The sequence below is a fragment of the Vombatus ursinus genome, unplaced genomic scaffold (assembly GCF_900497805.2).
Source record: "Vombatus ursinus unplaced genomic scaffold, bare-nosed wombat genome assembly UNPS02005971.1, whole genome shotgun sequence".
Taxonomy (NCBI): Eukaryota; Metazoa; Chordata; class Mammalia; order Diprotodontia; family Vombatidae; genus Vombatus; species Vombatus ursinus.
The window spans coordinates 1-14,774 of record NW_020945749.1 but is presented as its reverse complement, the minus strand read 5'-3'; the positions used below and the strand labels follow the sequence as shown (position 1 = coordinate 14,774).

General features: G+C 33.3%; 1 protein-coding gene across 1 annotated transcript; it reads right to left on the bottom strand.

Moving 5' to 3' along the window:
* Positions 1–337: 337 nt before the first annotated feature.
* LOC114032933 (vesicle-associated membrane protein-associated protein A-like) lies at positions 338–13,702 on the bottom strand. The gene is made up of 3 exons (XM_027848392.1): positions 13,544–13,702; positions 9,250–9,423; positions 338–3,834 (listed from the first exon to the last, which is right to left on the bottom strand). The coding sequence occupies exons 1-3, from the start codon at positions 13,685–13,687 to the stop codon at positions 3,676–3,678; spliced, it is 477 nt and encodes a 158-aa protein (XP_027704193.1). The 5' UTR covers positions 13,688–13,702; the 3' UTR covers positions 338–3,675.
* Positions 13,703–14,774: the final 1,072 nt, after the last annotated feature.

Here is a 14,774-nt window from a genome sequence, read left to right as displayed (position 1 = left end):
CCAACAATCATCATGCTTGCCTTCATGAAAAGACAAAGCATTCCCAAAACATAAGGTCACTGGGTAGAAAAATATTCTCACAAGGATTTCATGAGACTAAAAATGTCTTTAGGTTTATTAGAGGTAGAACTAGAGAAAGATTTCTTCTCCCTTCATTTCTTTAAAATCCTCTTTCTCTCTCTCTCTCACATACACACCCACACACACGCCTTTCCCCAAACAATGAACTAGACAAGCTATATTTTACAGGAATGCAGCTAACCAACCATCTTGCAGAGGTGCATAATCAGGTTTTGTTACCTTTTTTTCTTCAAAAAAGAAAATGAGACTCCACCACTATTTTTAATAGTTTATTTATTCACTCAGTTGTTTGATACCCCCCTGGAAGCTAGAAAATAAAGATTCATTACCTATTTTGTTGTTTTCCATCTGGTAAGCATTTATCTTTGCCTATAATTCTGACAAAGGGCAAGTTTTGTTTCGTTTTTTTTAACTGCACACACCAAAATCACTTAATAGGTGTGAAAAGCTCTGGGCATACTATTAATTGAATGCATCTAAAGTGATGAAGAGTACAATTTTGCAGTGTATTCCACAAGAATATGATTTTTGTCTTGTCAAAATCTGTTTTTCTAAGTGGCACATTTCAAAAGATCACATTCTAAAAACATCCCCCTCACCAGATAATATCAATTTTAATGACAAGGTAAATACTGATCTAGTTCTACTTCAGGGATTAAGAATATATTTTTCATTTTCCAAGATTTCTGAACCTTTTACACTACATTATTTTTCTAAGTGCCATTTCATCTTTAAAAAACTTTTAAAACATACTACACACTCAGAATACAAATCATATGTTTCTTGTAAATACAAGAAAATGGGCAAAGTTAGGGTACATTAGTTATAGAAAGAAAGTAGTGCATTTAGCATAACATGAACTTAAGGCCTTAAGTCACTTAGTTGTAAGTCTAACTATTAGCAATGACGTATTTCTCCATGCTTACATACACAAGTAAGCAGGCAAAGCAAAAAAAATTAAAATAAAATTAAAAAAAATAATCTAAACATGTAAGGAACAAAGACAAACAATTTAATTCATATTCCATAATTCACTGAACAGTTGGACTTTTTCAAGGTAACTCCTGATAGCAAAATAAATGAGCATTACATTTTTTTAATACAGCTATGAAGAGTTTACTAGAAAGCAAGAGACAGTCCCCCCTACATTATTAAAGCACCTTGTGGTATATAGACTGGGTTAAAATGCCTATGTGCACATTTATTTTGTTGACGCTTCCTAAACCACGTAAGAGTGCATGATTACTCACTGTGTAATTAATCTTATATAACCTTTTAAAAATAGATTCAATTTCTAACTTTTGATACTATGTCAGGTGGCCATTCCTAAGACTAAGCATTGAGGTCAAACCTATATCTCAAGACTGTTAAACAAAGACACCTGTAATATAATCCCACCAATAATATGAAATTACACATATACCCATTAAAATAGAATCTCATACTAATTATTTTAGTACTTCTCTCCCATTATGATGAAACCACTGTTTACTAAAGTACTAGAAACAGCACTGGCCTGGGAATCAAGAGACAGTGTCTTAGACACAGAATCCACCCCTTTCAGGTGGATCTAACTTGTGTGACCTTGAGGAGGTTACTTAACATCCCTTGGTCTTAGTAGTCCCACCTGTAAAATGAAGGGATTGTGTTGTCCTAAATGATTTCTCTCTTCAATAACCTACAGAATTTCACTACATTCTTAATGACATTAACTTTTACGGAGGGGCTTGAAATATCAGGTGCTAATATATAAATAACACCAATTTAAAGATAAAAACATACAACTTTTAAGCCAAGGGATTATGCTTTCAAATTTATGTAATGAAAATGTAAGCCTCTTAAGCATGCTTTTCTAGTTATCAGAATGGAAGGAAACTTCTACAAAGACAGTAGAGCATACACCATGGAAGTATCTTGTGGTTGCATGCTAATGGTGAAAGGTAAGCATTACTTGTACGTTTCACAGTTGTCTTTGCACACAGGCAAGAAGTTACCAGAGAAAGCAGTAACACGTTACATGTGATCTGTCCATTAAAGAAAACTAGAAATCAAAGACAACCAAAATACTGTTTTCTCTAGAACATTTTACTCAACTTATAAAATGCGCATTTAGAACCAGGTCTAATATACTTCACTGCACCACATCCAGTCCCACAAGCCAGGAAGACTAATATGCTTCACTTTCACTTAGGCACATTAAAAAAAAAAAAATCATATATTTGTTTATTAAGATGCAGATGTGCTATCTCACATTCAGGTCCAATTACTGTTCTCTTGCTCTATTATTACTTACAGTTAGTATAAATGAAATGAAGCAAGACAGAAGACTAGGTGCAGAAAAGTATCAGACTCCATAAAAGCATTCTTAAATTGAAAATGGTTTACATGGTTAAGAAATAAATTTGCAAAGAGTTGTTAAATCATTTTCAGGACCAATAAGACTTGCTCAGTAATATCAACCTTCCATTGTGGACATTTATTTTATGTGTAAAACTGGGGGGGAAATACACCTAATTTTTAATATTTTAAAATAAGTTATAAAGTTGATTTAAAAAAATTATTATCTTGGTTTAAAAGTACTTGACTAGAATAAAGGAGAATTAGTCTCCTTCAGGAAGACACCAAAAGAAACTGATAGGACAGTGGCACATTCAGTGCAATACAGACATTTAAACATATGCACAATTTTACTATAATTAAAATGCTTTTATCTCCATAGTTTTTGTGCTTCAAATGATCATGGTGAAGATAATTTTGATTATCATCATCCGTAACACTGAAAGCAGCATCAAAATTTATCATCACTTTTCTTTCCTTAAAAGAACAGGTTTCATTTTGTTTTTTTTTCCTTCCAGATTTAATTACAAGTATCAAGCCAAATAAATAAGGTTGAGTGCAGAGAGAATGCATAACTAATCTCAAATTATTATACACAAAAGACTTCTTAGGTATCCCCTTCTAATGATACAAGAGACACAAACAGGCTACCCAGCAAGAATCTGTTAACAATTTTATTTTTTTATGTTAAATACCATGGGACAGGATTGTAAGGATGGAAAACTCAGTCAACAACTGCCTCACAAGGGATAAGAAAAATTCTGCCATGATATTAGCAAAGGTAAAGGAGAAAATTTACACTGTTAAGAGGCACCATTTCCCCACAGAATACCTCTTGGCATATTCCTGAATGAGTGGGATTAGCAATCTAAATAAATCATATTTTCAAGAGGTAACAGCAACAGATAAAATTTAAAGGGATTATTAAAATAACATTTACAAGACTCTGAACAATTCTTGAACTCTTATTAAAACCACAAAGAAAGAACAATTCTTTATTTATGAATTTCATAAAGGACTGAATGTGCAACTGACACCTGCTATTGATGATCTGATAATATACAATTTGTCCAGTAGCCGAACAGTTTGTTTTTATTGTGTTTTCTAACCGTGAGAGATCATTAAAGGCAAAGCCTAGTATGATGCTGTACACAAAAAAATGGTCACCGTGGGCCATACTACCAATGAAATGGTAGGTAAACAAATCTTTTTCTGGTCAAGAAAAAAAAAAGGAAACAGCACTCTGCATGCTTCACTCTACAAGATGAATTTCCCTAGAAAGAATCCAATGAAAATGGCTGCAATTACAACAAGAAGTGAAGGAAGAGGACTGGTGACATTCTCTCTGAAAGACATGGCCGAGCTTGATCCAGACTTATCCGCATGTGCTACCTTTCTGAGCCTTAAACCTTCATCCTGGGGAAAAAAAACAAAACAAAACATTAAAGATATGTTCATTAATTGCCTACCAAAAAAATTTTAAAACACTTTAAAGGAGTAATGAATGACAAATAATTGGAAGAATGTTCAGTGAGTATTGATGGGCCATGCCAAAATAACGAAAATAATACTATCTAAATTAATTTGCAAGTTTGGTGCTATACCAAATCTAACTACTAAGGAAGTACTTTATAAAGAGAGAAAAAATAACAAAATTGATTTGAAGAAACAAAAGCTTTAGTGAAATGCTAAAAGAAATAGAAATGAAGGGAGAATTGAACCTCAAATTATGCTATAAAGCAATAATCATCAAAACTACTTGGTTAAAAAATATAAAAGTAGATCAGTGAAACAGACTAGATGAGAACAAATCATAAAAAATGAACTAGATGACCCAACATTTGATAAACCTAGGAACATAAATTTTATGGGAAGAAACCCCTATTTGAAAAGAAGTGCTATGAAAATTGAAAAGCAGTTTGGCAAGAATTAGGATTAAACCAGTATCTTACCCCTCATCCACAAAATAAGTTCAAAATTAATACAGTCTCATAACAGAGTCCCATAACAAAGAGAACAAAATAGGTGCTTTGGCAGCAATGGCTGGAGGATGAATTCTTAACTAAACACAGAAGAGAGGTGATGAGAAAAAATAAAAAAGTATTCATTTTGATCATACTGAAAATCTTTTTAAAAAACAAATGTAATGCAGATAGGATAAGAAGAAAAGTTATTAATTGGGGGGGGGGGGAGGAGAATCTCTGCTTGGATTATCTCTGATGAAGGTCTGATAAACAAGCTATTTGGAGAACTAACAAAAATACACTAAGCATAGTCATTCCTCAATAGTTAAGTGAACAAAAAAAATTTCCAAAAATTGAAAAATGTCAAACTGCTAGCAACCAAGACGGCTACAAACAACTTTGAGGTTTCGTGTCAAAACCAAGAAACTGGCAAAAATGACACAAGGGGAATTACCCACTGTAAAATAAGGGTTGTGGAGTCAGGCACAGTAATTACATTGTTTGAGTTCAAGAACTGATCCAACCACTCTGGAAAACAATCTAAAATTATGTTAAGAAACCACTGATATTTTGACCCAAACTGCTAGGAATTTAAGTCCATGGACAACAAAGATACAAAGAAAGGTTCCTTATACACTAAGGTATAATATTAGAGCTGTTCATTTATTAATAGCAAAAGAACTAGAAACAAAGATTTCTACCACTTGGGGAGTGCCTAAGCATGTATATGAATGTGGTAAAATAATATAATGCTGTAAGCAAAGATAAATATGAAGAAGAAAAAGAAACAATGAAACTGAATGGTGTGTAATTATAATAATCAAGCCTAGTCCCAAAGAATGAGAAAATATGCTTCCTGCCACTGAAACATCTTTTAAAAAAGCACACAGAAGAGAAGAGAAGAAAACCCAGACAAGACGGTTACAGTTTGAGAAATAATGTGTTCAATTTATTACATAAAGTTACTAAGAAGCACGCTGTATGGAAAACTCTTTTTAGGTTCTATTTTATATGTGTAAATCTCCCTTTTTTGGTATTTAAGTTTAGAATTTTAAAATTAAATTTCAAAAATTACCTCCTCTAACTTCTTGGCAGGGAAGATAGAGATAGACAGATAGACACAGACAGATGAACTATACTGTCAGATTCAGTTGACATATCAGTTTAACTCTGGCTGAACTGCTTTTTTTCCTTCTTTTAAAAATTCTCAGGCAGCTAGGTGGTGCAGCGGATAGAGCACTGGCCCTGGATTTAGGAGGACCTGAGTTCAAATCCAGTCTCAGACACATAACACTTACTAGCTGTGTGACCCTGGGCAAGTCACTTAACCCAGGCCATGGCCTAACCAAAACAACAACAAAAAAATTTCTATTATAAGGTTGGCTCTCTGGAGGAGAATGATGTCCCAAGAGTTTTAATGTAATCATTAAGTATAAATGCTTACAAACTTACACAAAAAAAAACTTTTGAAAATGAAGGTAATGTGGAAAGGTATATATTTTATCAATATAAACTTTTTTTTTAAATTTACTACCAAAAATCCCTTTGACAAAGTTCCTGAGCCTCAGTCAAGCTGGAATTGAAATAAACTTTGAAAGATGTCTCATATATAATCAAAAAAATCCCATTAAGCAAATATGATGCCCACCCACCGCCCTAATCTAAACATAACGAAGTACCCAGTATTATCTTCTTTAATTTGCACTACAGACTATAGAGATGAAAAGCTCTGTATCTTTTGGGTTGTGTAATATCAAGAATCCTTTAACTTCCTTCAACCTTTATTACAACAAAAATCTTTAGCCATTCCAGAAAAAAATGCACTTAAACTCCTAAATTACTCATCAGCTAAGTAAAGTGCTTTAAATACTTATCTAAGAGCTACATAAATGGTAGGTATTATCAAGAAATAGAAAAATGATGTAATAATTAACGTCTATGTAGCTCTTTATATAGAGTTTTACACTCAGAATTATCTAACTTGTTCTTCACAACAGCCCATGAGTAGGTATTATCATCTCTATGAATTGATTACAAACTGTCCTTTATGTGTCATCTCCCCCAATTAGAACATGAGCAATCTCACAGCAGAAACTGTCTAGATTTTCTATTTGTATCTTCAGTACTTATTAGCATAGTGCTTCTCACATAGTAAGTGTTTAATAAATGCTTTTCCATTTCATTCCATTCCTCTCCTTATTAGATACAGGAATATGAGCTCACTGAGCACATCCCAAGGTCTGAATCTCATTCTGGGACACAAATTAGGATTCAATGAGACTATACAGAAAGGTAGGCAATGTCAAACGAAATGAACAGGCAGTTTTCATATGAAGAAATCAAAGCTATCTATATTCATATGAAGAAATGCTCTAAATTACTTTTGATTACAGAAAAATTGAAATTTTCAGGTACCACCTCACATCTACCACATTGGCTAACATGACAGAAAAATAATATGATAAATGTTGGAGAGGATGTAGGAAAATTGAGACATACTAATGCATTTGTTGGTGGAGGTATAAACTGATCCAATCACTCTAGAGAGCAATTTGGAACTATGTCTAAAGGGCAACCAAACTGTGCATAGCCTTTGATCCAGCAATACCACTACTAGGTCTGTAACCCAAAGAGATCATAAAAAAGGAAAAGGATATGCATGTACAAAAATATTTATAGCAGCTCTTTCTGTGGTGGCAAAAAACTGAAAATTGAAGGGATTCCCATCAACTGGGGAATGGCTGAATTAGCTGTGTTACATTAATATAATGGAATACTACTGAGCAATAAATGATGAACAAGCAGATTTCAGAAAAACCTAGAAAGACTTGTGTGAACTGATGCTGAGGATATGAACAGAACCAGAATATTGTACACAGTAACAGCAACACTGTGTGATGATCAACTATGAATGACTCAGCTCTTCTCAGTATTACAATGATCCAAGACTCATGGATAAAAAGGACTCATGATGGAAAATGCTATTCACATCCAGAGATGAATGCAGATTGAAACATACTACTATTTTCACTTTCTTTTTTGTGGTTTTTTTTCCTCCACAACTGTAAAAAGTCTGGAGATGGTTTTTTTAGAACCGTACAAAGTGTAACTACCAAGTGGAGACTAATTTTTTAAATTGGAATTTAAGGCATCTAAATCATCAGTATCTTTCAAAGCCACTGCTTTGCAAAGTTATAATAACTAACAATGCTATCACCACAAAAACATTTTTGAAAATGACTTTAAATCCTGATTATTAGCCACATAAAAGAAAATAAATCAAGATGGATAGCAGTGGGTTTTGCTGCTAATTTAAATAACCACAAACAGGAAGCTAGGTAGCACAGTGGTGAGATTACTGGGCCTGGAGTTAGGAAGAGATGTATTTTTCAGAGTATCAACTAAGCAACTATGTAGAAAAAGTATTGGAAAAGACAGACTTGAAGTAAGAAAAACAATGAGGAGGCTAATGAAACAGTCCAGGGGAACGGTGACGAGGGCCTAAAGTAGTGATGGAGGCAACTACTGTGAAAGCAGAGAGGAGGGGATGGGGATGAATACTGCAGTTATAGTGGTGTTAGTTTCAATTACACTTGGCAACTCCCTAGATATGTGGAGTGAGGGTGAATGAAGCATCAGCCCAGGAGGACTCAAGGTTATGAACCTGAGTTACTAGAAGGATGGTGACACTCTCAACAGAAACAGGGAAGTTGGAGCATCAGAAGACATTCCGTCCATTTACAGATGAGGAAGCTGAGAGATTAAGTGATTTGCCTACAGTCAAATACCTGATAAATAGCACATTTGAAACTCAAACCCAGTCCTGATTCCAAGCCAGAGCTCTTTCTAATACAGCACACTACCTAATGTGCTCAAGAAATTCTTTTACTTCATTCACCTGCACAATGTTAATAAGAAACTATTTTGTTTATTTGTAATTAATTCTATGATATCGGTTTACACATGTATGCAATAAAACAACTCATTTAACTCATTTATTCCAGTAAAAATATTAGTAGATAAATGAGCTACTTGCCATAACTAGAAGAACCAATTTAATCCAAATATTTATATACAACTTCAATATTTTACTTCCAAATACTACATTTTAAATTAACTTTTAATTTGCTAATGCTTTAAATTATAAAATGCAAAGACAATTATCAACCTTTAAACTTAATTCAACCAATCCGTGAAATGAAAAATTCCTATTAAATCCAATGCACCATGGAACAGTATCTAAAACAATAGCACAAAATGCTGAAAATCACCTACTTCTACAAATGGCCATTAGAAGTGGCTTTCAGAGTATCAAAATATAGGCTTAACCGTAGCCTGTTATTGTGATTGCTAGAAGAATACTTTTAGAATAAATGTCTAAAAAATATATTGCTGAAGGATTTAATAAGGACTACAGGTACATAGCTAATTTTAGATTTTTAGTTAATGGTTCATAGAAATTAGAGATCCTCTCCAGGACAGGCTGTGAAACCTTTATCCAATAAAAATCTCCTTAATACGAAGATGCATTCAATTTTAAACTGCTGAGACTACTGCAAAGGTGTGCCATGATAATGAAGACAAATCATAAGACTACTGTACCCTTAATGGAATCATGAGATTTACAAAAATTCTTATTAAAAAGCACTCAAAATGTCAAAACTTTTAGATTTTAAAAAATTGTATTAAATTTACTGAAGACTTAAATAGAAGTTAGCAAACATTAGAAACCTCAAGAAAAAGATTACAATAAAGTGGTCTATAAGTTACATATAATATCTAAAATAAAAGTGATAACTAAATCTTTAAATAAAAGCTATAACTTTAACTCACAAAAATACAATTCATTTTAAAATCTAAAACTTACTCTCAGGTGACGATTTTCTTCTGACAATTTCATCATTTCTCCCTGAAGTCTTTTACACTCTTCCACTAGTTTTCTTGTTTCAGTATCATTGAGTGAAACACTATGCGGTTTTGGCATGGGTCCATCTTGTTTAGAAGCATTCAATGGAAGAGCTTTGCTAGGCTCCATATCAATCTGTAAATATTACAAATATATTTTAAAGCTTTAAAATAAATTAGGTTCTTTACAGGCCACACATGTTCATTTGTTCTGCTTTTTCAGCAAATATCCAAACTGAAATATTTCAAACTATTTCTGAATCATCAAAAAGAAAAAATAATAATAATGCCTACACCCCCAAACAGAAAATTTGTAAATTGTTTAAGGTCACAGCCACAAGAAAATAAAAGTCCTAAGTCAGAAATAAGAAAAAAATGTGTCCTCAAATAATAAACCCATTGATATCTGAAAGGGAAGGGAGATGGAGGGGGGAGGGGAAGGAGAGGGTTGGTTTCTTAATTGTCCCAATTTTGGAGCTTAAAATGAAGCTCTGGAGAGTAAAGTTTCCTTCTCCTTAAGGTCTCCATATCATTCCCCACGATTACCCTGTAATTAACAGAATTTTAGGAAGGTACAAAAGAAAAGTTACATTAATTAGGGTAAGACACGGGATATAAATAAAAAAGGGAATCTGGGAGACTATGAAAATAATTATCAATGTAAAGCCAAAAAGCAGGCTGAAAATGAAAATTAAAGGCATCCTAGAATTCAGAATTGAAATGACCCTTAGAGATTATCTAGTCTAAGCTCTCATTTTACAACTCAGTAAACTGAGGCCAAAATCACAAAGGTATTTTAAAAAAGGGAACAATCAGAACCACCTTCTAATGGTCTTACGGCCTAAGATAATATTTAAGTATATATTTTAAGTATGTAAGATAGTAACAAGTTCTTTCAACACTCATTAATAGCATTTGCAGTTCGCATAAGGCAATGTTATAATGAAAAGAGATACCGGACTATGATGAAAGTTAGAAGAAAGTTAGAAAGTTAGAAGACCTAGGTTCTAGTTCTAGCTTTGACCAACATGAAACTATACTAGTTACTTCATCTTTCTAGGCCTAAATTCCCTCATCTAATAAAATGAGATGGTTGGACATGATTTCAGGGGTACCTTAGAATATATTCAATGGCTGGGTTCAGACATTCAGTGCTTTTTAACCTATCGGGCTCTGTAATACCAATGATATGGTGAACACCACCATCCATAAGTACAATAACTAGATCTCTAAGCATATCCTAGCTTGTGACCTTAATTCTTCACTCAATTCATCCTAAGATACCAAAGGACCTAGCATTTTCATCTGTAGTACAGTCTAAATTAGCCACATTCTCCACATTAACCAGGCATTAACAAATCTTATTAATAGTACCTAAAAATCTTGCTTTATCATAATTTAAGTATGTTTTTAGGAATTAAGTTCATGCTAATACATATTCTTAAAATAATCATTTTATTCTACAACTATGTTACAATGGGAAAACTCAATAAATTACAGAATAACAACATGGTACAGGTGCAAAGGCACTGACTCTGGATTCCGTGGACATGGGTTCAAATCTTGCTTCTGATAATTACTACCTGTGTGACATTCGAAAAATTACTTAAGCTTCTTGGCCTTCAGTTTCCTCAAAATGAAAAGACTGCGCCATAAAATAAATGATTTGGACTACATAGTCTGGGGTCTCTTCCAGCTCAAGACCTACAAATTGAATTAACCACTAAAAAAAAATTTTAAGTTAGGCCAAATAAGATTATACGATACTATATACCAGTTCAATTGTAAATGTTATTCTGTAACAGCCTAATAAAAAAGCTTAACTGCTGACAAACATTATGAAAAGGTTCTCTATAATTTTGCATTTATTAAAAAACAGGATGGGTGGAAAAAAATTTTAAGTCTCAGAAATACGTACAGCAAAATACCATTTTTAGAAAGTCAGAACCAAGATAATTCTTTTAGAAAGTTCTTTCCATACAAAAGGAAATTGGCAATGAATCCCAAAGAAATATTATACCAGTTAAAGAGAAACTTGGGCCTGCTTGAATTTCTGAAGTAGAACAAATGAAGACACGAGAAAAAGGGAGAAATACATTTTAGCAGGTTCCTAAGCACTTGTGAGATTCAGGAGTTAGCAAAAAGGGAATGAAAAGGAAAACTGAGTAGATTTTTTTAGCCTTCATATAAGCAACAGAGGATTAAACTAGTGATAATGGTAATTAGAAACTTGAATAGGACACAAAAGACATCTTTTCATTTATTAAATACTTACTCTATTCAGGACATTGTTTTAAGCAGTAAGGCAATAATCCTTTTTAAAATGGTAGTAGTCTTTATATTCAATGAATTCATAATCTATTAGATTAGAAGTGTGCAAAATGCATTTTAGTTTATTTTTAAAACTGAGACATAAAATTGAGTTGCTAGAAGTCAAATAATTATCTTACTAAGGGTTTCTGTAGTTCCTGTTAAAATCTTTTTAAAGCCAGTATTTCCATTCAAACAGTATTCTATAAGAAACGGTTCAAATGGTACTTTGTAAAAAAAGAGAATTACACTGTACACATCATAGCAGAACCTCATATAGAATGTTAATCATATCTAAAAATAATTTTGAGCACATGATATTTTGTAAATCTTAACACCTGACTTAGAGTATATGCCTCAATACAGCAGATGATGACACAATTGGGCAGACTGTAGGAAGAGAATACAACCTGAAATAGATAAACTGGTAAACTCATACTGAAAAGCTAACAAACTGAAGAATTATACATTCCATTAAAAAAAATCTGCAGCAGGATTTTAAAGGGAAAGTTTATAAATTTGACAGAATAGTATATGGTATAAAATAGTATAGTGGGAAAAGAGCACCAAACTTGGGTGTTGAAAAAACTGGGTTCAAATTCAGGCTTTGCTACTTACTAAAGGTATGATTTGGGGAAGGCCACTTCTGTTGTCTGGGCCTCACTATCCTATTTATAAAATAGGGGAATTCAACTAGATGATGCACATTTAAGGCCCCTTTTGATTCTGACTCTTTCGTCTTTCCTCTTTTTAATTGTTAAGCCAAAAATAACCTCGTACATACAAACAAATCTTGAAAGGTTCAAATGAATGTCTCCAAAGTGAAATGTAAAGCTACTGGATGAGCTGCATAGAGCTTTGTTTTCGTATACCAACCAAGTCACCATATACCACATGTTAAGAAATAACTAACCTTTAATTGTGTTAAATGGCATAACTATTAACCTATGGCTCAGTATGTCTAAAATCCAAAACCTTTTATTAAAGTCAAATCACCATGTCATTTACACAGCAACATCTTAAAGACTTGAAAGAAAACTTTAAGACAGAGAAATTGTCTCCTCTGTACCAAGTAGCTCAAGAAGTTCATTCAAGGAAGACTGCTTGGTTCCTGAAGGGATTATTTTGCTCTATGAAGCGGGATGCTTTAGCTTGCTTTAAGAACCAAGAAGCAGACCATGTACAATAAGCACCCTAGGGCTCTTAATAACTTATTGAATAGTGATTTAGTGTTAATAATGGTACCAGTACCTATCACTGAGACACCACTTAAAAAACAGCTGAGAAAGAGACTATATACTTTACTTTTTCCTTTGTATTGCTTGATATTATTAGGTTTACGTTTGACCTATATATGTGTTAAAGGTGAAGTGTCTAATTTATTGCTTGGTATTAAAAACAATACATTTGCACATTAGCTTTAGTGTGTATTTCCCAGCTTTTAAATCCTAAAGGTGTATGTCTGTGCTGCAATGCCTACTAATTTACCCAGATATGAAACTCAAAATATTCTGAAAAGAATCACCAGAGCCAGGGGTACAATCCAGAGGAGGAAATTAAAATTTTATTTTAGAATATCATATAAACTTCATAAAAATATAAAATTTTGCTTTTTCTGTGAATGTAACTATATTCACATTCACATACTTGCACAAACTACCTACTCTGCACTAGAAGAGAAATTATTATAAGGAAAACACTTTGTAAACAGTAAAGCTTTATGTTAATGAGTTAAAAGTTTTAGATACTTTGGTTTATTTTTACATACAGTGAACTTTTCTAAGATTGTACAGTTTTACTATCATCTATAAATATGAGATGAAACTGAGTGTGTGGCTATACCTGTTTCATTTCAAAGTATACTCTGAAAACTTATCTTCCAATTACCTACAGTAACTTAAGTAACACCAGTAGAATCCTATAGCTGTTAGCTCCCTGTAACAAACCTTAGGCTTTTGCTGTTTGAACATACTGTGTGATGCCCTGGGGTCAGTCTTCAGGCTATAATTGGCAGGTGTTGCAACTGAGATGATGCTGCTGACTGGAGTAGTGAAACCGGTCCCTGGTGTAGATATACCCTGAGGTGGCATGGGAAACACACTCTCAGACTGGCATCAAACACATCAGATTTTTCTTGCATGATATAAGGGAGTGACTAAACCACAGAGAAAGTATTAGTCTTTAGAACAGTATTATCACTACTTTAATACAAAGATATCTACTAATAGTTATGACTTAGAAGACATGGAAATACATATTAAGCTTTCTCCATCATTCCCTTAGTTATATATATTCCCACTGCATCATCCTTGTTCACCAAAGTTATATGCATGTTTCTACTCCTATGGTTTTAAAGAACCATCCCCACTGACTGACCTTTTACTCCGCTGTTTTTAATTTCATTCGTGAATTAACTTTTAGCCTAAAATTCAATGTGTAATTGAAAATAATGACTTAGTACTTTCTTACTCCTAATTATAATTTACCAGCAACCCACCATAAATAGTTAGTAAGCTTTTTTCCCTATGAGATTTAAATGCTTACATCTCTACAACGTCCTTTCCATACTACTTCCTCTGCTCACCTCTCTCCCACCCTGGCCCTGGAAAAAAAAAATAACTCCACCAAAAGAAAAATTTACAAAAATTATTTATCATCAATATGTTATGAAAATTACAAAGTTAAAATCTTATTACACTAAGATTGGGTGACACCTAGAAGCATCTGATCAGTCTACCATTAAGCATTTGTGTAATAATTTTTAAATCAGGGAAAACATCATTTGATGTAACACTCTCAAAATAACAAGGTTCTTTCTAAAGCTTAAGCTAAATTCCTTAATGTCATTGAGGGGTCATTCTCTTTTGGCTTTGTATCAGTGGGAAATATCTGTTCACAGATAACCAAAGAATAACTATACAACCATCCCTACAAAATTATTACATTGGTTTAAACAAGCCCAGTGTCTTTGTGCTGTTTTTTAAAAACTGTTTTCAAGTGCAGCTAGGTGGTACAGTAGATAGAGTTCCAGCCTTGAAGTCAGGAGGACCTGAGTTCAAATCCAGCCTCAGACACATGACACTTACCAGATGTGTGACCCTGGGCAAGTCACTTAACCCTGATGGCCTCACCCCCCCCCCAAAAAAATCCTACTATTTTCAAAGACAACCCAATTTC

Excerpts from the sequence above, each read along its gene's own strand:
- LOC114032933 (XM_027848392.1), bottom strand. The coding sequence starts at position 13,687 with ATGCCACCTCAGGGTATATCTACACCAGGGACCGGTTTCACTACTCCA. Across the intron at positions 9,424-13,543 it reads TCAAACAGCAAAAGCCTAAG|ATTGATATGGAGCCTAGCAA; the intron begins GTTTGTTACAGG and ends TAATATTTACAG. Across the intron at positions 3,835-9,249 it reads AAGAAAATCGTCACCTGAGA|GATGAAGGTTTAAGGCTCAG; the intron begins GTAAGTTTTAGA and ends TTTTTTCCCCAG.